The sequence below is a fragment of the Podarcis filfolensis genome (genome assembly GCF_964270895.1).
Source record: "Podarcis filfolensis genome assembly, chromosome: 1".
NCBI lineage: Eukaryota > Metazoa > Chordata > Lepidosauria > Squamata > Lacertidae > Podarcis > Podarcis filfolensis.
The window spans coordinates 47,310,403-47,335,813 of record NC_139604.1 but is presented as its reverse complement, the minus strand read 5'-3'; the positions used below and the strand labels follow the sequence as shown (position 1 = coordinate 47,335,813).

At 39.9% G+C, this 25,411-nt stretch overlaps 3 protein-coding genes across 5 annotated transcripts in view; 2 read left to right on the top strand and 1 right to left on the bottom strand.

Annotated features, from left to right (window-relative positions):
* PTPN4 (protein tyrosine phosphatase non-receptor type 4) overlaps positions 1 to 16,493 on the top strand; it is an 89,323-nt gene extending 72,830 nt beyond the window's left edge. For both annotated transcript variants that reach the window (XM_083584858.1, XM_083584859.1), the window contains 7 exons: positions 1,367 to 1,457; positions 1,547 to 1,608; positions 2,241 to 2,387; positions 3,085 to 3,213; positions 4,499 to 4,647; positions 6,683 to 6,818; positions 8,589 to 16,493. In XM_083584858.1, the coding sequence (XP_083440984.1) occupies positions 1,367 to 1,457; positions 1,547 to 1,608; positions 2,241 to 2,387; positions 3,085 to 3,213; positions 4,499 to 4,647; positions 6,683 to 6,818; positions 8,589 to 8,672 (798 nt within the window). In that variant the 3' untranslated portion in view covers positions 8,673 to 16,493. The remainder of the gene's footprint in view (positions 1 to 1,366; positions 1,458 to 1,546; positions 1,609 to 2,240; positions 2,388 to 3,084; positions 3,214 to 4,498; positions 4,648 to 6,682; positions 6,819 to 8,588) is intronic.
* LOC310749365 (uncharacterized protein) lies at positions 4,656 to 25,409 on the bottom strand. 2 transcript variants are annotated; one of them, XM_083586123.1, is made up of 4 exons: positions 21,368 to 25,409; positions 20,494 to 20,654; positions 19,810 to 19,953; positions 18,536 to 18,646 (listed from the first exon to the last, which is right to left on the bottom strand). In XM_083586123.1, exons 1-4 carry the CDS (start codon positions 21,380 to 21,382, stop codon positions 18,592 to 18,594), a joined length of 375 nt encoding a protein of 124 aa, XP_083442249.1. In that variant the 5' UTR covers positions 21,383 to 25,409; the 3' UTR covers positions 18,536 to 18,591. The 2 variants fall into 2 exon arrangements, 1 of the variants encoding a protein (XP_083442249.1); XR_014541588.1 differs by lacking the exons at positions 18,536 to 18,646; positions 20,494 to 20,654; positions 21,368 to 25,409 and adding exons at positions 4,656 to 4,761; positions 20,120 to 20,194.
* The window catches only part of EPB41L5 (erythrocyte membrane protein band 4.1 like 5), a 58,548-nt gene continuing 53,630 nt past the window's right edge, over positions 20,494 to 25,411 (top strand). Inside the window, exon 1 of the mRNA XM_083584964.1 lies at positions 20,494 to 20,606. The gene's annotated coding sequence lies outside the window, so the exon portion shown is untranslated. The remainder of the gene's footprint in view (positions 20,607 to 25,411) is intronic.

Here is a 25,411-nt window from a genome sequence, read left to right as displayed (position 1 = left end):
AGTGACTGGGTATGTAGGGGAGCAGGTGGTATTTTCAGTAGCCTGGCCCTTTTGCACACCAGTAGCTAACCGGCAGGGACACGGGTGGCGCTGTGGTCTAAACCACAGAGCCTAGAGCTTGCCAATCAGAAGGTCGGCGGTTTAAATCCCCACAACGGGGTGAGCTCCCATTGTTCGGTCCCAGCTCCTGCCCACCTATCGGTTTGAAAGCACGTCAAAGTGCAAGTAGATAAATAGGCACCGCTCCAGCGGGAAGGTAAGCAGCATTTCCATGCACTGCTCTGGTTCGCCAGAAGCGGCTTAGTCATACTGGTCACATGACCCGGAAGCTGTCTGTGGACAAACGCCAACTCCCTCGGCCTATAGAGCAAGATGAGCGTGCAACCCCAGAGTTGTCCGCAACTGGACCTAACGGTCAGGGGTACCTTTACTAGCTAACCGGCAGCCAGTGCAATTCTATCAGGAACGGCATAAAGGATGGCAGTATTACACCCTAGTGAGCAGTCAAGCCGCTACATTTTACATTAACTGTAGCTTCCCAATCATAGGTTACATAGAGCAGATTGCAGTACTTAAGTGCGGAGGTCAGCCTATCCCAGTCCAGAAACAGCCATAGCTGCTTTACCAATCCAAACTGGTAAAAGGAACTCCTAGCTAGTGAGGTCACTCTAGCAAAGGAGGTGTGTCCACGAGCAGCTCCAGTCTGTGAAGCTTTAGGAGAGCATGTCCCTGTCCAGTTGACAAATTATCCTGACTTTGGAACTTCCCAACCACAGTGCCTCTGTTTTGCCGGATTGAGTGAGTTTATTGTCCTTCATCCAGCACACCACTGAATCTAGGCATCAGGATTGTTAACTATATAAATCAAGAACTGCAGTTTGTAGCTGGTGCAGAGAATAGGGTAACCGTACCCTTTCGTTTGAAAGACACAGCAAGCCAAACATTGGTGTGGCAGTAGAAAGGACTGAAGAGGAGCAAAGTGGCTGCAAACTCCTCTCCCATTCATACAGTCTCAGTAAGCCTCAGTTTGGCCTACTGTGCCATGTGAACCAGGTCTATATATATCTTGTCATTTCAGGTAGGTGATTCCACATTGCCTTTTGTTCGTGGCTTTTTCCCTTAAAGCAAGGATTATGCAGTTGCTATACATGCCAGCCTTCAGACATGTTATTTGATGCACATTTTAGGGGTAAAGTTAGCTTACTGAAAAAAACTGCAAAAGTGTAAAATGCCTGTGATGCTTCTCTTTTCCAAGCAGGGAACAACAATATGTTCGTGATAAATGTGTTTTGTTTTGTTTTTGTACCATGTCTCATGATTACTCAGATTCTGCTTGTTACAACCTGCCATTTTTGTTTCTGTTCAGCAACTTTACAGGAAGAAGCCTGGGATGACAATGTCTTGTGCCAAATTACCTCAAAACATTTCCAAAAATAGATACAGAGACATTTCGCCTTGTAAGTGCTTACATGGATATCAGCTAATGCATTTCATTGGTTACCATTTGGAGAATTTTACATAAGTGTTTGTTTTGTTTTTTTCTCAGATGATGCTACACGGGTTATTTTAAAGAGTAATGATGATTACATCAATGCAAATTATATAAATGTGAGTTGGAGATTGCCATTTCTCTTCATGTTAATTCCATGTTTGGATTCAGCAGTGAAAGAATTAGCCCTTTGGATTTTAAAGGCGTACAAAGATTTATTTTAAAATTTCATTTGATATTGCTTAGATATATTCTAGTTGGTTAATGCAGTTGTAACATAGATGGAGAGAATCCTGCTCACGTAGTTCCTCATGTCTGTTGGAAACAGAAAAGTTAATAATTTTTCTGGGTATTCCTTCCCCAGGTGTTAAAAAGTCCTTGAATGAACTTCCAATTAAAATAGTGGTTAAAGAGGAAAATATCTTGATGTTTGGTTAAACTGTTTTAGAGTAGCAGTTGACAGTTAATTATGCAGTAAAACAAATTTCTAGCTTTCTGTTTATTTCTAAATATTCTTATATGCTGCAATACAATACAAACCACATTAAAAAAACTAAATTCACAGATCATCAGTTGACTATTTACAGAATAGGTTTCCTTAATCGTTATCATAAGCCTTGTGGCATAGAAAAGCTTTCAACAAGCATTTAAAGGTTAAAATAGAAGGCACCTGTTGAAGATTACATATGATTTAGGCAAGAGTACATAAAGTTGTGAAGTTACTAAACACATTCTGCAATTTTATTTTTAGATGGAAATCCCTTCTTCCAGTATAATAAATAAATACATTGCTTGCCAAGGTCCTTTACCAAACACTTGCCCTGATTTTTGGCAGATGATTTGGGAACAAGGCTCATCTATGGTTGTAATGCTAACTACTCAAGTGGAACGGGGAAGAGTAAGTCAGTCTGTAATTTTAACTCTTGAAAGCTTGTAATTCCAATGCAATGCATCAGGAAGAAATTAATGTGGCCCATGTTTTAACCAACCTAATTCACACTTCCTAAACCAACATGTGAACTAAATATTGTTCAAGAGGATTGTCAATTAGTTTCAAAGGATAACACTATTCATTGACTAACCTGTACTAGGAACAGCCTAGTGAACTGGAAAGAGAAAAGTTGTATGTGCTGAGAGAGTCCCTGTTTGTTCTTGTGTTGTTAGGGAGTCTACTTTAGCAGTTCTAGTTTAGATAAGATTTTTTGGGGGGATGGGAATAAATGTAAATATATTTTATTTCTTGCATTTGCATACTGCATTGCAAAGTACTAAAATAAGCAAATGTTATGAAATAAAAAACAGAGTCTTCTCAGGCTAAGTTATGTGGTTCTACTTTTTATAGTAATCATGGAGTATCTATTTTCATGGTCAGAATCGGGTTTAAATATGAATAGAAACAAAGGAAGTATCCTAGCTAAAATCTTTCTTTGACAATTTTTTTTTAAAGGGCTCTTATTATTTCCTTAAAACAGTGTACAAGAAATCATCTTATTGCATGTTTCAGATAACAATGAGAAGTAGCTAAAATTGATCCAAATGCAACTTTTGGAATCTAAGTAGAAACTTTTATTTTTTAAACAAAAACCTGTTGACAGGTGAAATGCCATCAGTACTGGCCAGAGCCCACCGGAAGCTCCTTGTATGGGAATTTTCAGATCACTTGTCATTCAGAAGAAGGAAATCCTGCCTATGTCTTCAGAGAGATGACAATGTCTCATCTGGAGGTGAGAGAGACCATTCACTGGCTATTTATGTTATTTTGTGAATTCCTTTAAAACTAAAACCATCTCACTTCAAAAAGTTCACTGCAACATTAATCTTTTGATTGTTCTTTTTAGACTCCCTAGAGAAATGGCCCACTGTGTCACTATTCCTTGTTACATTTTGTTGCCGGGTCAAACTTTTGTTACATTCCATTTGATCCAACGTATTAAGCTTGGGGGTGGGCAGAAATCCATGAGACTGTATGCTAATTAGCTATCGTAAATACATTTTGTTTAAGATAATGAAATTGATGCTCTTTTTATGATATGCAAGGCTGTCATAAAAAAACTAAAATGCTGGCTGGGGTGGATGGGAGTCCAATAACACATGTTGGTTACTGCTGGCTTAAACATTTATCACTGTGAACTGTAACGTAAGAAAAATGTAAGTTTTATTCCAATTTTGTTGTTTCTCACGGAGCTAGCACAGCTGCCTTGTGGATCTGCTGATTCTCCACATACTTATTTGTGTCATATACAGCAACATATTTTTGTGGCATTTCAAAGACTTAACAAATTTATTATGCCATTAGCTTGTGACTAGTTATACACTAGCAGCTCAGGAAAACACCTCACACATCAGTTGAAATGGACTCTAGTTCATGCTGTAATAAATTTAAGACTTTAAAGGTCCTGTAAGAGACTCTTTGTTGTTTTTAATTCAGCAGACTTAATATGGCTACCCCTATGGAAATAAAGATACAAGGCAGAAATTAGGTAAAATGGTAGACTAGTGCTTTTCCTCAGGAGAAACAGACTTCTGCCAGATGCATGCGAAACACAAAATCTTGTATGCACTTACGTCTACATAAAGTGGCTAGATAAAATATGTAAATTTACCTGTTTTGTATCTTTAAAAGGGGGTGGGGAACCTGTGATCGCCCAGGTGCTGTCGGAGTCTATTTCTCAGTCCCAGCCATGATCACTAACAGTCCCAGATTATGGGAATTGTAGTCTGCCCACATCTGAAGGACCACAGGTTCCCCCATACCTGTTTTAAGGATTATCTTACCTTTAACCTCAAATCAGCACAGCATATGGCCCATGGGGTCTATTTTTGAAAATCCACAGGACACTTTTTAATGATCTTGCACTTCGTTTAAATGGCATGAAGCATCTAGATATTTATTTTGTGACACGTGAAAGTAGAAACTTGAAACCGAGATAGGTTGACTTCGACAATTAAACTTGTTATAGGAAAACACTGAAATGATCTATTGCATTTGAACAAATTTTGTTTTGCTAGAAAAATGAGGACCGTCAGCTTACTCAAATCCAGTACATAGCATGGCCTGATCATGGGGTTCCTGATGATTCCAGTGACTTCCTGGATTTTGTGTGTCTCATCAGGAAAAAAAGAGCTGGCAGAGAAGAGCCAGTTGTTGTTCACTGCAGGTATTTAGCTTGTAGGGAAAACTCACTGCGCCTCCCCTCTCAAGATTTCAACCAAAAACCTTATTTCATTTTGTAGCCACCTTCCTTTTCATATATAGAGCTGAATTCTTGTTTCTGTTAAATTAAAAGAAACAGTTACTTGCTGTGTTCTTTTGACCTTCTGGTTTTGAATGAGAATAGCTTTGCCTAATTGTCTGGAAACATGTTTTCATGCTTCATAAAGCTATGATGTCTTTATGTGCCAGAACTAGATAGGAAACTAATTTAGGAAGCTGTACTAACCATGCATGTGAACTATGAGGCTAAAATAGAAATGGCTAAACTGTCTTAAAGAGGGGTACCTTACTAGTAATGTACATAGTGCCGGTAATTGTGCATTGTATTGTTTAATACATGTTGCCAGCAGCATCCATGGCTTCTTTATTCTTCCTTCTGGCCTAATAGCCAGTTCTTCAGTTTCTGTAGCTTTTTCATCTGTACAGCAGCTACAGCAGTTCTGTCCCATGCTGCTGTTGTGCTTCTAAGCTGTTTCTGGTCACCTACAAGTGGTTTTCACTCAGAACAGGTAAATAGGCTAGGGCTCAGTTTCAGGAGCTTCATTAACTAAACATCAGCTGCTGGAGACTGTATAAGTGGGTTCTCCCATTACACTGTAGGTCAAAAGCATAGATACCAGACTAGAATTATTTAATTCTTGTTTGAAGTTCTAACTGTTTTCATATTCAGCTTTGGATTTCGGTGTCATCACAAGGTCTGAGGTCAAAAACAATATCAGTCATGCCTCATTAAAAAAATGAAATTTATTGAAATGTATCAATGCCACATTGTCTGGTCCATATTCTTTTGCTCCCCTTCCTATGTGTATGTGGATGGGCTTTGATTTGATAATTCAGTAATCACTGACTGCCATCTAGTTGAGACCTGGCACATAAAGCATCATGGGTGGGATCTACCTAATGAGCCATCAGCGGAATGCAATGGGGCTCTCCCCCGCTGCATGCCCCCTGAAATTGGCTCTAGGGTTATTCAGTGAACTCCCAGAACAGCACACACAAGGGGGAAGCTGAATGATTGTACAGACAGAACATTCATTCTAGTGCAATGCTGAATTCCATCTAGTATTCCAAAAGATCTATTCTCTTGCTGAGCTCTGGAGTGGAAATGGGTACAGTCAAACCACTGTTCCTGAACACCTCCGTGATCATACGTTTCGGCTCCCGAACACCAAAAACCCGGAAGGAAGTAAATGCTCTGGTTTTCAAATGATTTTCAGAAGCCGAACGTCCAATGTGGCTTCTGCTTGAGTGCAAGAAGCTCTTGCAACCAGTTGGAAGTTGTGCCTTGGTTGTTGAACATTTTGGAAGTCGAACAGTCTTCCAGAATGGATTACATTCGGCAATCAAGGTTTGACTGTATCTGGGCTGATAATCCTGGGAATTATGCCCTATTTTTCTCTTTATCCAGTCTTCAGTGTTTGCTACCACAAAAGAAAAAATTTACATAGAATTCTAAGAGATAAACTAAGCACCAAAGGATAATTATGGATGCAGCAGCGCGCCAGAGCTCAGGAAGACCTTGTTACTCAAACCATGTTGGATGGAGCCAGAAAGAGCAGCTCCTGACTATTTCTTGAATATTAAGAGATCTTGAATATATACTGTTACTCTGTACATTCTAAACATGTGGATCACATGGGTTCTAGTAAGCATAACACCTAAATAAACTACATAAGTCTGAAGTTAACATACCTTCACTGCCTTTGAAGGGTTTCCTAACAAGTTCAGACCCAGCTGTTTACCTATTTGTGTGATGTGGCTGCTTCCCAAAGAACGACAGTTATAAGTACATATATATTATTTCTCATTAAATCTACTATCTTTGTTATGGAAAAAAATGTGTTCATTTAGTGGAGAATGCTGCTGCTGTATATGTCAGCTAACTCAGAAAAGTTTGACTTAGGCCACTTAATTATATATGTCTCCTAAGTGCTTTAAAATATTAAATGTGATAAGAAGTAGTTCTTTTTATTTTACAGTGCCGGGATTGGACGAACAGGAGTTCTTATCACTATGGAAACAGCTATGTGTCTCATTGAGTGCAATCAGCCTGTTTTTCCCTTGGATATTGTGAGAACTATGAGAGATCAAAGGGCCATGATGATCCAAACTCCTGTAAGTTATTGATACATTAGAACAAACTGCTTCCAGTATTACAGATGCCTAACAATGACTTTTAAATAGATGACACTTAACTGAATTTTAAAGAAAGAACCCATTTAAAATTTAAAATAAGTATTGATTTGTATGTAACTTGCAGCATCTGCTTTGTCAAACAGATGTTGTTTGTTGCTGGTAGTGGTAGACAGTTATGAGAGAAAAAGATACAAAACTTTTAGCCACGCATATAGCCCCCTTGCATGAGGGAGCAAACAAACCAGGAACTCTTCCATTAATTATAGTTTCTCATGTCATGCATGCTGGGAAGCCGTGGTTAAAGCCATAGTCTGATGTTGGCCTAATATCCTGGCATTTTCTGAAGCCTAATATATCATTGTCCCCCCCCCCCATTTTATCCAGAATGAGAAATTATAGTTAATGTAAGACTTTGTTGATTGCTCATTCATTTGCGTTATAAGAGGAGCAAAGGGGCTATGCGTGGAGCTAAAACATTCACTTGTATTGGCTTATGCTAGCCTGACCCCAGCCGTTGTGTCTGGTGTCCAACACCTGCTTTCCCCTCCCTCTATCAAACAACAAAGGAAATGATTAGCAAGGTCAGAGCTGATGCTATTCATCTTCTGTGCACACGGTACAGGAACACCATCTGTGGACTCCAGATGTTTCCTCCCCTCTTCATAGCACACTTCCATGCATGGAGTAGGAAAAATGTACTTGCAAGAATGTTTCTGCTTACATATATCTTTTTCTGGATCAAGGTGCACATATTTGATGCAGAACAAGCAGTTAACCATACGCGAGTTTATTTAGAGATCATGAAATGAAGTGAAGGTTTGCTTTTACGTTCAAGAAGGAAATTAAAACACACATAGGAAAAGTGATTTAGTGTTTTGTTATCGCCATCCTAAAACTGAAATCTGAATCTTTCCGTTTCCCCTGTAAAAGTTCATACTTCCACATGTTATCCACAAGGTGGCATTGTCCTAGGTTTCATGTTTTAAATGTGAATTTAGATTCACCCTATATATTAGAAATTACGTAGCTATTGTCTTGTGCGAACACAAACTTCTTTTTAGACCTTTGTTCCTCTAGGTGCACTAAAGACTGATTATATGCTAATAAAAACCTGAAAAAGTAGCCTATGGATATTATAGAATATAGGATGTTATAGAACCTAGAATTCATATTTATTCTAATGATCAGAGTGAGCAACTTGAGCAATATTTAAAGAATATGTCAATGGGAGAAAATCTCAAGGCAGCTACTTAAATATAAATTTCACATTCATTCTTTGTTTTTTGTTTTTAATTTTCAGCCCTTGAAATGTAAGTTTATATATTTGTATATGAAAACTTTTAAACTGTTGTATCAAACAGTGTCACTCAAGTACTGAAGACTTCCATCAGCAAAATGGAGAGGGAAACAGTTTTTAATTTAGCCCCGTAGCCCCCCCTAAGGTTTTCCAGAGCAGATTTAGGAGGGGTGAGAGGAGAATAAGGGAGATTTTTAACAATTGTTTGCTGATGGATGCCTTACCATCAGTTGTTCCACAGGGTTGGAGTCGGAGCAAAGCACAGAGGAAAGCTAATCCTCCCCCATCCTACCCCTCGAAGCCTCTCCTGCAGCATGCTGGTCACTGGATCCATCCTGTAGTATTTTCAGCACAAAATTCTTCAAGTCTTTTAAGTTTATGCTGATAGTTCATTGTTAGTTTCTCCAGTTTGTTTTTCTGTGACTTATAAATTATTGCACTGTTTTTTCTAGAGTCAATACAGATTCGTTTGTGAGGCTATTTTGAAAGTGTATGAAGAAGAACTTGTTAGACCTTTAACGACTTCGCTGCATTAATAGAAAACAAAAGATACCTTTCAGAAGAATCCATACAAGACACTGGTGTGCCATAACATTACTTGCAAGAAATGGTGTCTGAAAACAATGAAGAAATGAAAAGGACATGGAAAAAACTTCAGCACTATTGCACTTTATGTTGAAACTGAAAATTGGTCTCTAAAACACTATGATTTTTCTGTGTTGGAAGACTCTTTCTTCATGCTTTGCTTCGAACAAACCAGACTTAAGGAACTCCATGACTTTCCAGACATCATTGTAGTGCCATACAGTCCCTTTTTGTTTGAACTGCTACAAAAAAAAAGGCTTGGAACACTTTTCACTCTTTGGTTGACACCTATGTCTTTTTAAAGCAACAACAATACACACAAAGCCATTTCTTCCAATGCTAAATTTTGCTGTGTTAAGATCCTTGCTGTTTTGTTTTGTTTTTTATTTTGGTGAAACATTAGCAATATTACTACTACTAGACACACTGCCTACTGAAGCAGCACATTTTGCCCAGTGCCGTTCTAAGGATCTAACCTGATTAATAGTGGAAAGCTACATTTTCGTCTAACTCGGCAGTAGCTGCATAAAGGCCCGTTTAACCAGCATCTTATTTAGGGTGGGATAGGAGGGGCATTTATTTTTGACCTGGTAGCTCTGTTTCTCAGCATGTCACAACATTGGTGTGTTTTGTAACATCTGACGACATTACCTAATGGGAATGAATGCATGTGTTTTGTCTTAACCCCTTAAGTGCCTTGAGACTTACAGTGTATGTCTTTAATGACAAGGCACTTGTATTGGCCCTAAAGGGGGAAGTATCATCATTGTAACATTTACTTTAGCAGGTTCACACTTTAAAGCATGGCCCTTGGTGCTTAGAATATGGTACTTAGAATACGATAGGGGGTCACAGAAATACCATTCCTTCTCTTTCTACAAGTACCTGCATGCTACTATGGGTAGCTAGAGCACCCCAGCCTATTAAATAAGTAATAATTGTTTACTGCTATGAATTGAAGTGGGAAATCTGACACATTCCTTTCAACTGGTAAAATATTTGCAACATCAAATGTAAAGCCAGTAGATAGTTTTAGAATTTCTTTCTTTTAGCCTTCCACTGAGAAAAAAAGCTTTGTAATTGAGTACGCTATACCTTTTTGATAGTTCTGATAACTGTTTTAAAACTTCAAGGTAAGCTTTCCCCATGACCTGCTTGCCAGTTACATTTCCTGAGTCCACATTTGTGCTTTCTTGAGTCATGTTTGTGCTATACTGTGTTATGACAAGACAAAAGGGGAGGAAGGTGCATAAAATGCCATCAGCTTGTTCCCAAAACATTTATGCTTTCCATATGTTCTTTGGGATCTCTGTGTACTTTTGTGCTTTTTTATTTGTGTGCCTCTTTTTTTGAGGTCGATAGCATGTATGCAGTTGGAGGCACTTAATTGATACAGAATCTGAACTCATTCTAGGGTCATGTAAAGGTTTTTGTCTCTTTTTATTAAAGAAGAAGAAGAAGAAGATCTGAGACAGCTTCTTGCACAATATGCATTTAGGATTCAATTGTTTCTTTATGAAAACCTACACTGCCCTGTATTAAAAAGGTTTGAATAATTACTGAATTTTTTAAAAAGCAGAATATGCAGACTATAGATGACAATATGAGGTTTGTCTTTCCTTTTTTTTAAAAAAAAAACCACACACATTTATTCTCCTCTATATGTACTGGAAGGGGCTGCAAATCTGCTGTATAAAGTTTGTACCCAATGCCCTGAAATTGGTGGTGCAAAGTTGTAGCAGCTCTTCATCATGATACCAAATGAAAGAGAAACTTTATTTTTTTCAAAAAAACAAAACCTCATCTGCTGGCCTGTTTGTTTATTTTCAAAGCAAATCCAGTAGTCTCCATTTCTGGTTTTGAAATTATTGCATTATTATCCTTTTAATATAACTTCTTGAGTCAGTGTAGAAATGAATGCTAGTGTCAATTCCTTTCACCCAAACTGTAGTTTCAGTAGAATGAGGTGTAATGGGCTTCTTAAAAAAAACACACACACATACCCCTCAGTCTCTAACTGAGCATTTGTCCAGGGTGTAGGAATACACTTTTGTCTGCTTTCACAAATTGGAATGAGTGCTTGATAAACTGCTACTTTTGACAGCTTTGAAATTGAAGCGGGATAGTGGGTTCAAATGTTCTACATCAATTGATAATTGAAGGATCCAGTGGCTTTTAATAGTTTGTTTCTGTTCAACACAAAATGAAAGGCTGAAATGCATTTTTAAACTATGTTTCAGACAGTTTCAGATTACCCAGCACAATGTGAGTAACTGCTAACAATATTGCATTGCACTCTAAACCATCCTTAGATGTTAGTGCAAGCAATGTAAAATCCTTTTTATAAAAAGCCTCCAGTAGTTCTACCAACCAGTCAGGTGGCAAATAGGAATATAAATAATGCTATATACTGCATATTCATATTCTATTTTGAACCGCTTACTTTAAAAATGGTTTAATACCTAGAGAAGGCTTTCCTGCTTTTAGTTTGGAAATTGTTCTGTGCCATAGTGTTGGTTATTTGCAGGACTAATTTAAACATTTGTAACACATTAAAGTAAATACTAAATTACTGCATCCATTCTAGTGAAACACGTGTTACTATTGCCAACGTATGTTACTGTTGCCAACATATAAATGAAAACAGCATTACCCATTTTATAAACTTATACAAGGGAAATTACTAGAGAGTTGTATATCATTGAATTTTAAATACGCTGATTTTCTTATGTGAGGTTGCCAAAGCAATTTGAATCCATGAGAAACATTTATACCACGATGTATAGTTTTGTTGGCATATATTTTTGGTACTTAGGATGTTAATCTGACATATAGGCAAAAACATTAGCTGCCTTCAGGCCTCCATCTCCCCTGATATAAGCTGATTTAGGGCTTGCTGGTTAGTGGCAATGAAGAAATATGGAAAGAGATTAGTTTGGTAGGGTAAGCAGCAGATCAACAAGCCACAGGAATTTCCCTCAAATGCACACATAGTAAAGAAAGGATAACAAATTAAAGCATTATCATGCCATATAAGTGGATCTTCACAACATGCATCTTCCCATAGTGGTATAAATAGCCTTTTACAAGTATTTTTATATGGCCTAAAAGTTAATACTCTTCATTGCTTTGCATTGGGTTATGAAGATCTGTATCAAGCTAAAAGGAAAAGGGAAAAAATATTTTTTGTATGTTTTTTCATTCTGTACAAAACATGAATGTATGTTTCAGGAATAATGACATATAAAATGATGGGTGTTATGGATGTTGGATTTTATGAATAATTATTTTCTTACTATTTGCTAAAAAAAATGGGAGAGAAAAGAATCATATGTAACACTTCCTGTTGTTGTCGTTGTCGTTGTTGTTGTTTTAATTCAGGTTGTTTTAATTGTAAATAAGAGCCATAGGGAAATGGTTTAGTGCCAATGTATGTTTCCGATGTATGTTTTTTGTGTTTTTGTTTTTTATCTTAAGGACTGAAAACTATGATTATTTAAAGTACTTTTGAAGGTTTCTAATGCAGAAATCTAGGACTCTTGAGAGACTTCTTAAAATTGCTTTTTTGCCTTTTTAGGTGTGTGGCTTTTGGGGTGGTAGAGGTATACCTTGGAGAAAGTTAAATATTAAGTACCCTCAGTGTCAGTCATTCTCTGAGCAGCATGACTTTAAGTGTGCCAGCTAATCATGCCACTTAGAGCATAGTCCCTCCAAATCACTGGAGTAGACAGCCGCTTCCAGTGCTGCAGTAATGTCCCTATGTTAACATAAGAACAGGAGTCCTGGTTGTCCCTTAGTGGTTTTCCTATACCCAAACATGCATCATTTGAAACCAAGATCAGCATAAGCCCACAAATTAAGTCTAAAATATAAGACATCTTCACTGATGTAATAAAGCCTATCATATTAATACATTGTAATCCAGCCTATTAACATACTAGAGAAGTAATATCTAATAGGGTAGCAGTATCCCACAGCTCCCAATTTAGAAATGCTGTCCTATCACAGAAAGCACAAAATGCAAGTGCAGAGAGCTGGGGAGAGGTTTTTGATGGAAGTAGTATGGCTTGCACCTTGCCGCAAGCGATGTGCAGATTTAGGTTTGTTGCATCTGTGGAAGGTTGAAAAGCAGCAGAAATGCTTCAGTTGCAGCTGTGCATGAAGGCCCAGAAGAAGGAAATGTCGTATTGTAGAATCTCAGCAGTTTTTTCCATCTGGTGGAGCAGAACTCTATTATTTTTTTGGGAAGGGGCTGCTTGATAGGGGGCAGAGTGTAACTAAGAATAGGCAGTGTGCGGTTGGCAATGGATGGTTACCCAAGCTCCTGAAAGTCTTAGGAGTTCTTGCCATATACCATATCTTGCAGGTGCTGTTCCTCAGTCTTTGACTTGGCTGTTGGAAAGCAGTGGAGACACCTGGTACTACCTGCACTTTTTAAATTTCTGGCCTTAAACTTGCCTGTATAGTTAGATTCACAGATCACTTAGATCAGCATATGCTGTGCAAGAGAAAGTTCAGCATATTATGCAGTCTCTCCTATTTTTACATCCCAACGCGTAACAAAATACAGACTGAATCCATGGCATTGTAAATATTCATGCGCAGAGAGAGGGGGAGAGAAGCAGCCCGAGAAAGCAGCTTGGGATGTGCAGGGGAATTGCTCATTGCCCTGGTTATTAAAATAAGCCTCCGGATGTTATCCACAAGGCTCTTGGGGTGTTGAAATGAAGTTGTATGTTGACCAGAGGGTTCAATGAATTGTGTCTCCTTCCCTTTTTGCAGTGCAGCCGTAAGCAGTTGATAATCTTCACTGCAGTCCTTGTTGGGCTGAGAAGCTGATTTGGGGGGGGGGGGGGGAGCTTCAACCAAGTGAAGTGACAGATGCCTTATATGAATACAGTGGCTTGGAAAGCACTTGACCACAATTTCTGCTGATTTTCCTCCTCCTCCTACAGACCCTGTACCACATCACCTGCCATGCTAGAAGGTCCCTTGACCCTCAGGAGTATAATTTGGAGGCTTTAGTGAAGAGGAATGGTGGGAAAGCCCATATCTTTGGATGCAAGTTGATAATTAAAAGTCTTGTAACTTACGATCTGGGAATCATCTTAAATTATGTGTCCTAGATTTCCTGCAGATATCCCTTGGGTCTCTTGTAGTAGCTTGTGTGTATGTGTGTGCATGCATGCTCTTCCTAATTTTAATACCCAGCTGCCATGTAGAAACAAACACAAGCCTTTGTTTCCATCATTATGCAACACTAACTTTCAGTTTGCGCTATTACCACTTGCAATGGAGGAAAGAAATTTTGGGTACAGATGTTAAATTGTAACCAACAAGTTCATTGTATAACAAAGCAGTTATTTCATTTGTTAAAACTGCAGAGCCAAGTATGGCAATACTGGAAGTGACGTACAGGAAAATCAATATGTTCGCTTTGATTTATTCAATGCCGCCAAATTAGAAGAAATACAAACCAAAGTTAAAATGGTTGCTTCTCAGTCTTCGGAATGGTATAGTAAAAAGATTAGGAGAAAGTCTTCTTTGCCTATCCGGAACTTTGAATGCTTAACTTTAACAACCCATAGGCTTTCACATCAGTTGCAATCTGAGTTTTTAAGAAAGTTTAGAAAGTATTTGCTTTCAGTCATTGGAGGGCAAGTGGTGAAATTGTATTGCCTTTAAACCAGAGGTGACTAATCTGTTGCCCTCCAAGATGATGATGGGACTCTTAACTCCCAACAGCCTTGGCCAGTGTGGCCAGTTGTGAGAAATGATGAGTGTTGTAATTCAGCAACATGCGGAGGGGAATAGGTTAGCCGCCCCGCCTCAAACCAAATGTTCTGGCCTTTGAGAGATTTGAAGACCACTATGTTAACACTTTGGAAATGGCTCTTTGGAAACAATGTTAATACTATGGAAATGAAGAGACCTTGATGGACATTATTTGGTGGAATTACTTGATATTTAACACATTTTAAAATATTTACTTTTTGCCTAAATTTCTTGAATTTCAAATAGTAGCACTTTATCTAATGCTTTACTACTGACAGAGGTTTTGGAGAAAATAAAATTTGCTACCAGGTTGGAGAGAGAGATACTTAATTGTTTCCTGTTCAGAGTTGATTCAGATTGTTCCTTGTGTGAATTGTTTTATCAGTGCGCTACGCTTCTGACCTGTTTTCATCTGTTTTAAAATGCATTCTAGTAAGCTAAACACTGTCTACACTACCACACAGCATACGGACCTTAAATATCAAGGCCTGAGTACCATTCTGTAGTTCTCATACAGCATCCTGTTTTGTGGTATTATAGCAGTGCAACTGTTGATAAACATATTTCTGGTTTAGGTTTTAAAACCGTAATCATCATAATAATGATACTAAAAGTAACCCCCACAATGTAGCTGCTTACAAGTTCTGATTGTTTTTTCTCGGTGGATTTCATTTAATTTAGTAGTTTGCTGTGCCTAGGGACTCCTGGGTTGGGCAGAGAGTTTTTCTATGTGCTGCTTCTTGGCTCCATCCTTGTTGCTTCCAGACTTTAAAGACCTTTGGGAGTAACCTCTGAGGAAGAATAGGGAGTTGTGGTTAGGGGAAACATCAGTGCTTACTTGGAAGTACTTCTGTGTATCCAGGGAGCTCTCTGAATCCTGGCTTATATATTTATAGCTGCTTAGCATTACTAATATTTGCATAAAACTCTGGAAATTGGGGGTTGGAGGTGGGTATTTAAGTTGTAAATTATAAAGAATAGATAATGCACAAAAATAGTTTTTAAAGGGAAAAAGTTGCAATTCCTTATACACAAAGGCTATAATATGGTTGGAGCAGTTAAAACAATTGGCACTAAGTTCTTTTGTATTCCTCTATTGGAGTACGTCCACAAACTTCCCGGTGCAATTTGAAGGGGCTGGGCTTCAAATTTAACATGAATTTATATGGCTCTGATCGTCCTAGCAAATACTAAAAAAAAAGAAAAAAGTGATTTGTCTAGTTTCCCCACCCCTTTCCTGTCACAGGTGCTATAGTATATGTGTAAATGTAAACCTAATACTGTGTCTTGATCATAATCCACAATCCTTTTGGGTGCCCAAATTCATTTATTTTTGTTGCTAGTGGTAATGAATTTGCATCCCCCCCCCCGGTGATGTTGCATTGTCCAATTCAGTTGGGTGTTGCACTGCCCAGTGAGCTGGCTTTGAGCATCTCAGTAGGTCATCTCTAATATAATTGTGCATCTTCTGTTTACTACACAAGTTTATCTGATATAAATAGATTTCTCTTTTGAATTTATGTGTTTATTTTATTTTTAAGGGGAAAAAACACTATTTAGCTAAGAACCTCTATGCTAAGCAGCAGGAAATGTGCTTCATTGAAAATGACATGCACTTGAATTTGGTCAACACTGGACAATGAAAAGAATTCAGCATTCATCACTGCAGCTACTGTATGCTTTAAAAGGGCCTTATGTATCTTGCCTGCATTGGGGTAAAATGAGAGTTCTTGCCATTAATAAAGTACACTAATGTTCTACATACTATACCAGCAGCTCCCCAGAAATAAGAGAAATATAACATTTAACAAATCTTGTTTTTAGTCTTAAGAGCAACTTCATTATGTGAAATATATGCTGTTATACATATTTTGTGGATATATTTAATTTTGATTGACAAATAGTTGTCTAGGTACAAACTTGAAGAAAAAAACATAGTTTACTTGTGGATCTTAATTGTTTAATTGCAAAATAAAGATGTGCTTTAGTAATTTAAAGTTTGGAGATATTTTTTTCATTACTGAAAGTTGCTAGATATTCTGCAGCAGTACTGATAATTATCAATGGGTTTTTTGATCTTGGTCTTTGGACAGATTTTTTTTTGCATGCAAACCGTGAGGGAATTGCTGCTTCATTTGGTTGTAAACTTACAGTATATGGAAATTCAGTGATACTTAAGCATTGTTGATCCCATTGTGAACATGCTGCCCTTACCAGAGTTAATACTAAAGGTGATCTAACCTTGGGGCTATTTTGTGTGCACACACACACCTCGGTAGTGATAGAAGAGTCTCCTGTATAACATGCTACTGCTGACCACTTTGCTGTTTGATCATGCACATTTATCCTAATGAGGAATAGTAATAGTAGTTTGGCATATCACAGATAAAGACAGAATTAGGTTGAAAATAGTGAAAAGCCAAGGCTATGTTAACAATGAGTTTTGGAAACTTAATGGGTTTGTTTGCTTGCTTGTTTGCATTTATTTTCCATCCCCAAGCTCAAGGTGGCGTACGTCCCTCCCTCTCATTTAATCCCCACAACAACTCTGTGAGGTAGGTTAGGCTGAGAGGCAGTGACTGGCCAAGGTCACTCAGTGAGCTTCATGGCTGAGTGGGAATTCGAACACTAACCACTTTACTATACTATACTGGCATTAACTATAGAGAAATATCAGAAGACCACAGCAGGGTTAAATTCCCTTCCTCCCATGCCGTGTTTCTATTTATGTTTGATGATGAGGGCATACTGGCTACTATAATTAAAAATCAGCTAGACAAGGCCAAACAATGTGACAAATCAGTTTCTCTACCTTGGTGTTCCATTTGCCTTCTACAAATCACAGGTTTCTGCTTCTTCAGGATAACGGGAAATATTTGAGCAGGGGATGGAAGACTACAATTCTCCATTGCCTTACTTGGTGAATCGTGTAATTTGCCAATTATTTTTATCTTAATATTTCAAGAAAAAAATCTCACATCTCTTACCCTATTTTATATACAGTGGTACCTCGAGTTAAGTACTTAATTCGTTCCGTAGGTCCGTTCTTAACCTGAAACTGTTCTTAACCTGAAGCACCACTTTAGCTAATGGGACCTCCTGCTGCTGCCGTGCCGCCAGAACACAATTTCTGTTCTCATCCTGAAGCAAAGTTCTTAACCCGAGGTACTATTTCTGGGTTAGTGGAGTCTGTAACCTGAAGCATATGTAACCTGAAGTGTATGTAACCCGAGGTACCACTGTATATATATTTTGCCACATCTTAATTCTGTATCCCTTCTCAATAGAAATAGGTTCCGTGCAATCTAGTCCTGAAATTGTTTCAAACAGTTCTTCCATGTATTCTGCTAAATTGGTATAATCAGCCTTTTAATACCTTATCTTTACCCCTATATTTCTCTTTTGTCATCCAGTTCTTCAATTACTTCTTGTGTTTTATCTTTTTTTCCTTCATTTCTTCCTACAAGTCTTCAGACTGACACTTTCACCTTAGTTACATGTTGATCAAATACTTTAAAAATATTCTTTCATTGTGTTTACAATGTGTAGAACTAGTGCAGATTTGACCTTGATCTCACAGTGCCCAGCCAGATGCCCACAAAAACCTGCAAGCCGGACATGAGTGCAGCAGCCCACCTGTGATTTCCAGCAATTGGTATTCACAGGTACAATGCCTCTGACAATGGAAGCAGAACATGGTCATCTACTTGCTACTGATAGTGTTGTTTTCCACGAATTTGTCTAATCCACTTTTAAGGCCAAGATGGTAGCTATTACTGCCTCGTATGGAAGCAAGATCCATATTTTTAACTATGCAACTGATTCAGCTCCATTCAGATGTCCACTAGTTCTAGTGTTAGGGAGAGGAGAAAAACTTCTCTTTATCCAATTTCTCCATGTTGTGCATAATTTTATAAACTTCTATCATGTCACTTCTTTATTCCCACTGCAATCCTAACACTGCAGGGTAAGGCTGGTGCACAGCCAAGGTAGGCAGGTGTCTGTTCAGAGATGTAATAGATTTTGCGATGCCTCTCGGGCAGCACAAAAGACCTCCACATGTATTAAGGAGAGAAATTTAATTATACCTGCCTTTTAAGTCTCAGGTAAAGGGCACAGGTGATTTGTTTGGACTTCAGGCTGTGTATCACTGAGAAAAAGGAAAGTTCCAGAAATGCTGACATGCATATGACTTTCCCTACAGCATAAGGCACACTGTGCTGCCTTGCTTACCTTCAAGTGGCTTAATTGAATGTTAGGCTGAACACACCTTTTTGGCTGGTATCTGCTAACACAAGAAGCAACGTTACTATTTGCTGAAAATTGTCTTTGGATTCGGGTAGTAGGTGTATGGAACTGGTGCGTGTATTTGGCATGTGTGAGGGTCATTCTACACCATACATGGCAGCGAACCCACTTTTACCACTGAATGTACACTCAAAAAAGTGAGGTGGGGCCAATCCTAAATCTCTGAGTGATCCGGGATGGAGAGCCTGGGGGTTCTCCAGCTGAAATAGTGAATATGCCCCTACTTTTCTAGGTTGCTTCCAAACAACCTGTTTGTTGAACATCCTAATTTGTTTGCAGGGAGCTTGTAAGACACCTGTTTTATCAGGTGTCGGGCTGTTATACAGTGCCACGTCAAGCAGTTGTCCTGCGCACTTCATCACAGAAGCCTGGGTTTTTGTGGAAGTGGGTTTGTTGCACAATAGCACCAAAGTCACCCTCCATGGACAACCTGAATTTGCCGGTAGGCAAATGAATCGTAGCAGCAAAACAAGAGAACGTTTGGAAGCACTCCTAATAAATTTTGCTTAATGTGGGTTCATTGCCCCTTAACATTGTCTTTATGGTATCATATATAGCTGGGTGGGTGTGAATGTGGTAATCCTATGCACATTTACATGTGGGAGAGTAAGCCCCCTTGAACCGCAGTTTACTTCTAAGTAAATAGACATAGGATGGTGCTGTAAATATTTTTTGATCATATATGCTGGGGCAAGGAACTTCTGGGCTAAGGGAATGTTGCTTCCTCAACCTAATTCTATGTGATTTAGGGATCCTAGGGAGGAGAAGGGGGCACGGGACGGGCCTTAAGCAAATGGAAGGAACAGAAAGCCCTCTGCCAGCTATGAGGTCAGGCTTCTGGCAAAAGGGATCTGTCCCCCCTCCCAGTTCTTCACCCGAAGCGGCTGCTGGACGAGGGGCGGGAAGAGGAGGGATGGCCCTGCCTACCTACCACCAGGATGCACCGCCACGGATTATCCCGCCAGGGAAGGCAGCCCTCTATACATGCAATATGTGCGTCTTTACCTGCGTTTTTTGCACGATGTATTCGAGATGCACGGAGTTGGGCCGCGTTTCCCACTTGTTCGTGTTATCCTGGGCGCACTGCTTAGCATTTTAATATAAATCGTTGGCTGCGAGAGCTGACTCGGACAGTGTTGCTTCTTCCTGCTGATTTAAAGTAGAATATATCGGCGATCGGGTCTTGCTAGGGAATATTCAACCCCGGACTTTCTCAACTCGCCTCCCCAGTTTATTCATTGATTGGATTTATATACCGCCCTATATCCAGAGGTCTCAGGGCGGTTCACAGAACACGAGTTTAGCCCCCCTATACCTGGGAACATTAGGGCTGCAGCTCCAATATAAGCAAGGGAGGCGCGTTTCCCTTGTGGGTAAAATATCGGGACCTTTTTCGGAGCCAGCAGAGTGTCTTAAACAAACAAATGCATTTGGATTTTTAAAAATATGACCGGGGGGCGGGCGGGTTCGTGTGCTGCAGCCAGGCTGCTTCGTGCTTTCTGGGAACAAGAGGTAGTTGTTGACCTGTTTGTTTTGTTGCTGCCTTTCCCTCCGCTCTCTCTCTCTCTCTCTCTCTCTCTCGCGGCGGGAGCTGGGAGAGGAGGAGGCCCGAGCAAGGGAGGGGAGGGAAAAAAGAAACACAGGGCGAGGAGGAGGAGGAGGAGGAAAGAGGCGGCTCCTTGGCCTTACTCAGCGGCCATTTGCCTCCGCCCCTCGTCGCTTAGCCGGGAGTCCTTCCCTTCGGAGGCGACGCGCCGGTCGGGAAAAAGCGCAGCTGGGCGAGGAGAAGAAGAGGGAGGCTGGTACGTGGCTTTGGGCGTCTGGGTCTCGCGGAGGCTGTCGACTGTTTTCTGGAGGGGAAAGGCGGGAAAATAATGTCCGGGTTGGAGGGGGGCCGGGGGGGGGACTGTGCGCTGAGAAGGTGCGTCTCTCTCTCTCTCTCTCTCTCTCTCTCTCTCTCTCTCTCTCTCTCTCTCTCCTCCCTGTTGCGTTTAGCCTGTTGCTTTCCTGGCGCTTTCCGAAATCTCTCTTTATTTAAAAGCAACATCCAGCCCTCTCTCTCTTTCTCTCAGGGTCTCGTTGCCCCAAAGCGACGCCTCGTACTTCCCAGGCGTTCCCCTGGCTCTCCAGCCTTTAGCGCCCGCCCCATAAGTAGCTATGCCTTTCCGAGTGTGGGGCGACGACGACCGCCCGCCTTGCTGACGCTGCCATGCCTTTCCCCAGCCCCTCCGTCCTCACCTTTTCCCTCCCTCCCGTCCATCCGCCTCCCTCGACCAGTTGTAAGTTTCTGCGACCTAATTATCGCAGCCATAGGAAGCGACGACAAAGGGGAGGGGGGATGGCGGGCGTCAAATCCCGACAAAGGTGGGATTAAGGATGGGTTGAAATGGGAGGCGGGGGCAGAAATCTGTCAGGAAGGGTTAAAAAGTGACCTTTTTCATGGACTGGCTTCCTGTTTACCTTTCCCTGTGTCTTAATTCCCCTATAATCAAGCGCTGTGTTTTCATCGGCTGCGTGTTTAGGTATCTCATCTGAGTTTTGATGGTGCCCTCAAGCTTCCTACCTTTGTTCCCTTCATGTTGTTTGGGAGTGATACTTTAGTTTACTTTTCCCCCCCTGACAACGCTACAATCCTTAATATAAGGGAAGTATTAATCCCTGTGCATTCCCCACATCCACCCAATTTCCATTAGTTCATATCAACCATACTCGTTTGCTTCATATTCCCCATTTTTTAACTGTGGAGGGGAATAATGGAAGATATTCCATCACCTTTGTGTCTAAACAAAGAGATGTAATTAGTTCAATCCCAGCACTGTGAGACCTGCAAGCATTTATTTCTTTGAATGGATGTGGATGTAGTTAGTTGTGATGGAAAGGTACTCTGTACCTTCTTGGGCATTATTTTCTTCACATGGTCCCATATCTATTTCCTTTCTGGTGTCAGGATGCTATGACCACATTCTGAATGTGTGGTCCTCCCCACTATAGTCAGCAAGTCATAAACAAAATTTGGCTTGCTGGTGAAATAAACCACAATCCCTGGTTTGGGCATAGCAACAAGCCAAACTTCATGGCTGCTTGTTCGTGCAAGGAAAAGAGTGTAGTGAAGCAGCTGTGATCATGCAGTGAGGTCTTGTTCACAGTAAGCCATTAACCATGTAGTGTGCAACACTTGCCACCTCCTACCCCACCCTGCTTCTCATGTATATTCATTTCCTTTGTCATAGCCAAAGGAGTTTCCACTTACTTAAAACTAGGATCCTCAAAATATGAAATGAGCCCCTATGTGGAGCTGAACAGGTTTTTTTGTGGGGTGTGGAGTTACATCATGACTCAGTTCTTACTGATTACTTGAATGTGCAAGGAGGTAAAGCACAGAACACTTCTTCCCAGTTTCCAGTCATAATATAGACAGCTCTGAGGCAACCCTTTTGTTTTATTGAGAAATTATGCAGAGAAAATACTGCCACCCCCTTTAAAATGCTCAGTTTTTGCAAATAATTTTTAAAAATCCCTCTTCTTAAAACCTGGTCCAGAGTGATATTTTCCCCTTTTCTAGAGACCAGCCCTGTGCCTGAAACAAAAATACACTCTGAACCCTTCTTGTCTGGTTATAGTTAATGTTTGGAGAGACTAACCATAGTCTCGAGCTATATATTGAGCCTCTTCCCTAAACTGTATTGTTTGTTATTCTTACCTCTACCTCTTGACCTGTCCTGCTATTATCTGTTGGGTATTGGGGAAGTGGTGCTTTTTCCAGTACTACTTTAGCATCCTATACACATCATAGATACGCTGTCCATGGTTAGGCCACAATAGTAAAAATATTGTGTGTTATTCAACCAAGTTTTGCTCAGAGTAGACCTGTTGAAATGAATGGACCTAATTTAGTAATGTTCATTAATTTCAGTTGGTCTAACTCTGTGAAACTTAGTTGACTGCCACTCATTGCTGTTATGTGGGTTTCCTCTTTTACTTTAGACATCATGAAACATCTTGTCAGGAGAGGAAATTTAAGCTTGAACAGTTCAAATAGTTGCAGTGCAAGCTGTTCTCTGTTTTGAATATTTGTTGAGGGCTTGTTCAGAAACAATAACATACTGTATGCTTGCCAGTTCTGATATTTGCAGGCTTCACAAAACAAAACTGATTTGTTGGTTGCCTAACCTTGAAATAAATTGGCAGTGTTGTTCAGTTTCTTTAAAGAACAAACAAACCACAGAAGAGGTCTTAGTTTTTATTGTAAATCACCTTGGAATTTTCTCAGTGGAAAGTGATGTACAATTCTAAATATTGGGGAGTGTTGAGGTTATTGTGCTTGAGGTTTGAGGGGTACATTTTTAAAAAATAATAATAAAATAGGGAGATACAGTGGTACCTCGGGTTACATACGCTTCAGGTTACATACGCTTCAGGTTACAGACTCCACTAACCCAGAAATAGTGCTTCAGGTTAAGAACTTTGCTTCAGGATGAGAGCAGAAATCATGCTCCGGCGGCGTGGCAGCAGCAGGAGGCTCCATTAGCTAAAGTGGTGGTTCAGGTTAAGTACGGACCTCCAGAACAAATTAAGTACTTAACCCGAGGTACCACTGTATGAGGTGGCTTTGCAGTATGATGTTGCACTGACTGGCTGACCCCAGACTTAATTCCAGATTTTGTTCAGTTCTCATTATTGGCCTTTAAGAGCCCCTCTGAAGTCCTATATCAGTCAGACACATGTGTTTTTATTTAATAAACACACCAGTTGCACAACTGGTTACTACAATGACTATGTCATTTCAGCTTTAGCTTGTTCACATGTTGAACAAAATTCCTTGCATGTATTTTACTGGTTTTCTGAGCTGCTCTTTCATAAGCTTTACATATCACATAAGAGATCATACTGTAAGATATGTGCATCTACCTCGAGGTGAAAAGTTGCTCTCGGCAGGTGTGAGTTCCACATCATCTTCAGTCTATGTGTTTATGGAAAGGGGTACAGGGTGGCTCAGCAAACAGGTGTGGCAATGAAAGTGGGTCAGGCATTCTAGTATCTGGTAGTGAGTACTTGTCAGCCCCAGGTTGTATGATGTAGGAGGTTGCACAATAAAGGGCTTTGAACAATGAAACGCCTTAGAAGAAATATATGTTCTTGTTCTCCAAACCTTCCACTAGCTATCCTATACGGGAGGGGACAATAGTTCAGTGATACAGCAGGTGGCAAGCATACATAAATGCCAGCTTCAGTTCAGCTTCAGAAGCTTGAATGAAAGAACTTAGCTAGAAAAGATCTCTGTCTGAGACCTCTCAAAGCTTTGTAAGTCAAAGTAGACAATATAGAAGCAGGTGAACCAGTTTCAGTATGAGACCGCTCTGAATATGTATAAGAATTCAGAGATGCTATTTTCTAAGCTAGACTGAGTTATTTAAAAGCCAAGGAACAAACCCAGAATTAAAGGAGATAAATGCTTCTTCTTTTTGGGCAGAATTAACATTCTGAATAGAAGTAGATATTATTGGATTATATTGATATTACTAGGGGCTTATGCCATAGTCAGTAAATCTGGAGTAGTTTAAAATTTTAATCTTCCAGTTGTGCTAATTTAACCTTTTAAGAATTCCAGCCTCTCACGGTGATAGCATGTGGCAGGCAAGCCCAGACAGACAGAAGGTGGAAGGCGTATGTGCCAGTTTATCCTTTTTGGCTCATAGTGGAGACTGAAACTTCTGTCAAGGGTCCAGATTGTTTGGATTCAGCTATGAGTCATGCAAGGTGCAAACTTTTGAGTGCCCTTAATGTGTACTGTATGTGGGTGGGCTAGCTTCCCTTGTCCTTCCTCGAAACCTTCCTGTAATCTTTATGCAGACAAAATCTGCTTTGTACCAAGCAGAACCTAACATGCGTGAGCATGCTCTTTGTTCTTGAAACAGAAAAGTGAATGTGGAGGCTGATTTTGAAGCCTCTAGGCCCGTTGTGTCCAGTAAGCTGTGAATTCCAAAGTATTCAAGAACAAATGTTGAATTATTTAAACAACTATGTACCATGCTTCTGAGAGGTATATTTGTCTTCTCACTGTGTAGGGTGTAGCTCTATCTTACTTGTCAAAAAGTTGTATTCTAAAACATGTATTTAAAGCGGAGCCTCCTTAAGTAGCCCTTAAATGATTTCCTAGTGCCATAAAAGTATGAGAGACACTGTGACCTACCTACATTCTTTCTCTCCCTCTCTGCCTTATGGGATTCTGTTGTAAATCCGAACTTCCTTCTTCTTTGCCCCTAGTCCTATTACTAATGTTTTGCAGTCATTAATTGCATGGGTTCTGCAGCCTCAGAAGGATCTGGGCATGCTTTTGAATCAAGCACCTGCAAGTTGACAGCTGAGTTCTTGAGATGTCTTATTTCCAGGTGGTGTCTGAAAGCAGCACTTCTAATTGCTGTAGGGCTGCTAAGTTCTCTTGGCAGGGGAACTGACCCTTTCAGGGGCATTACAAATATCTGCTTTTGTGCTTCTTTTCTATAGTGCATAATTACTTAGAAATTTAGTGAGATGTGAATAGTTACCTGCCTTGATTTTGAAATAGTTCGTTTGAAAGCCGTTAGACTTTTTCCTTTTGAAACATTCA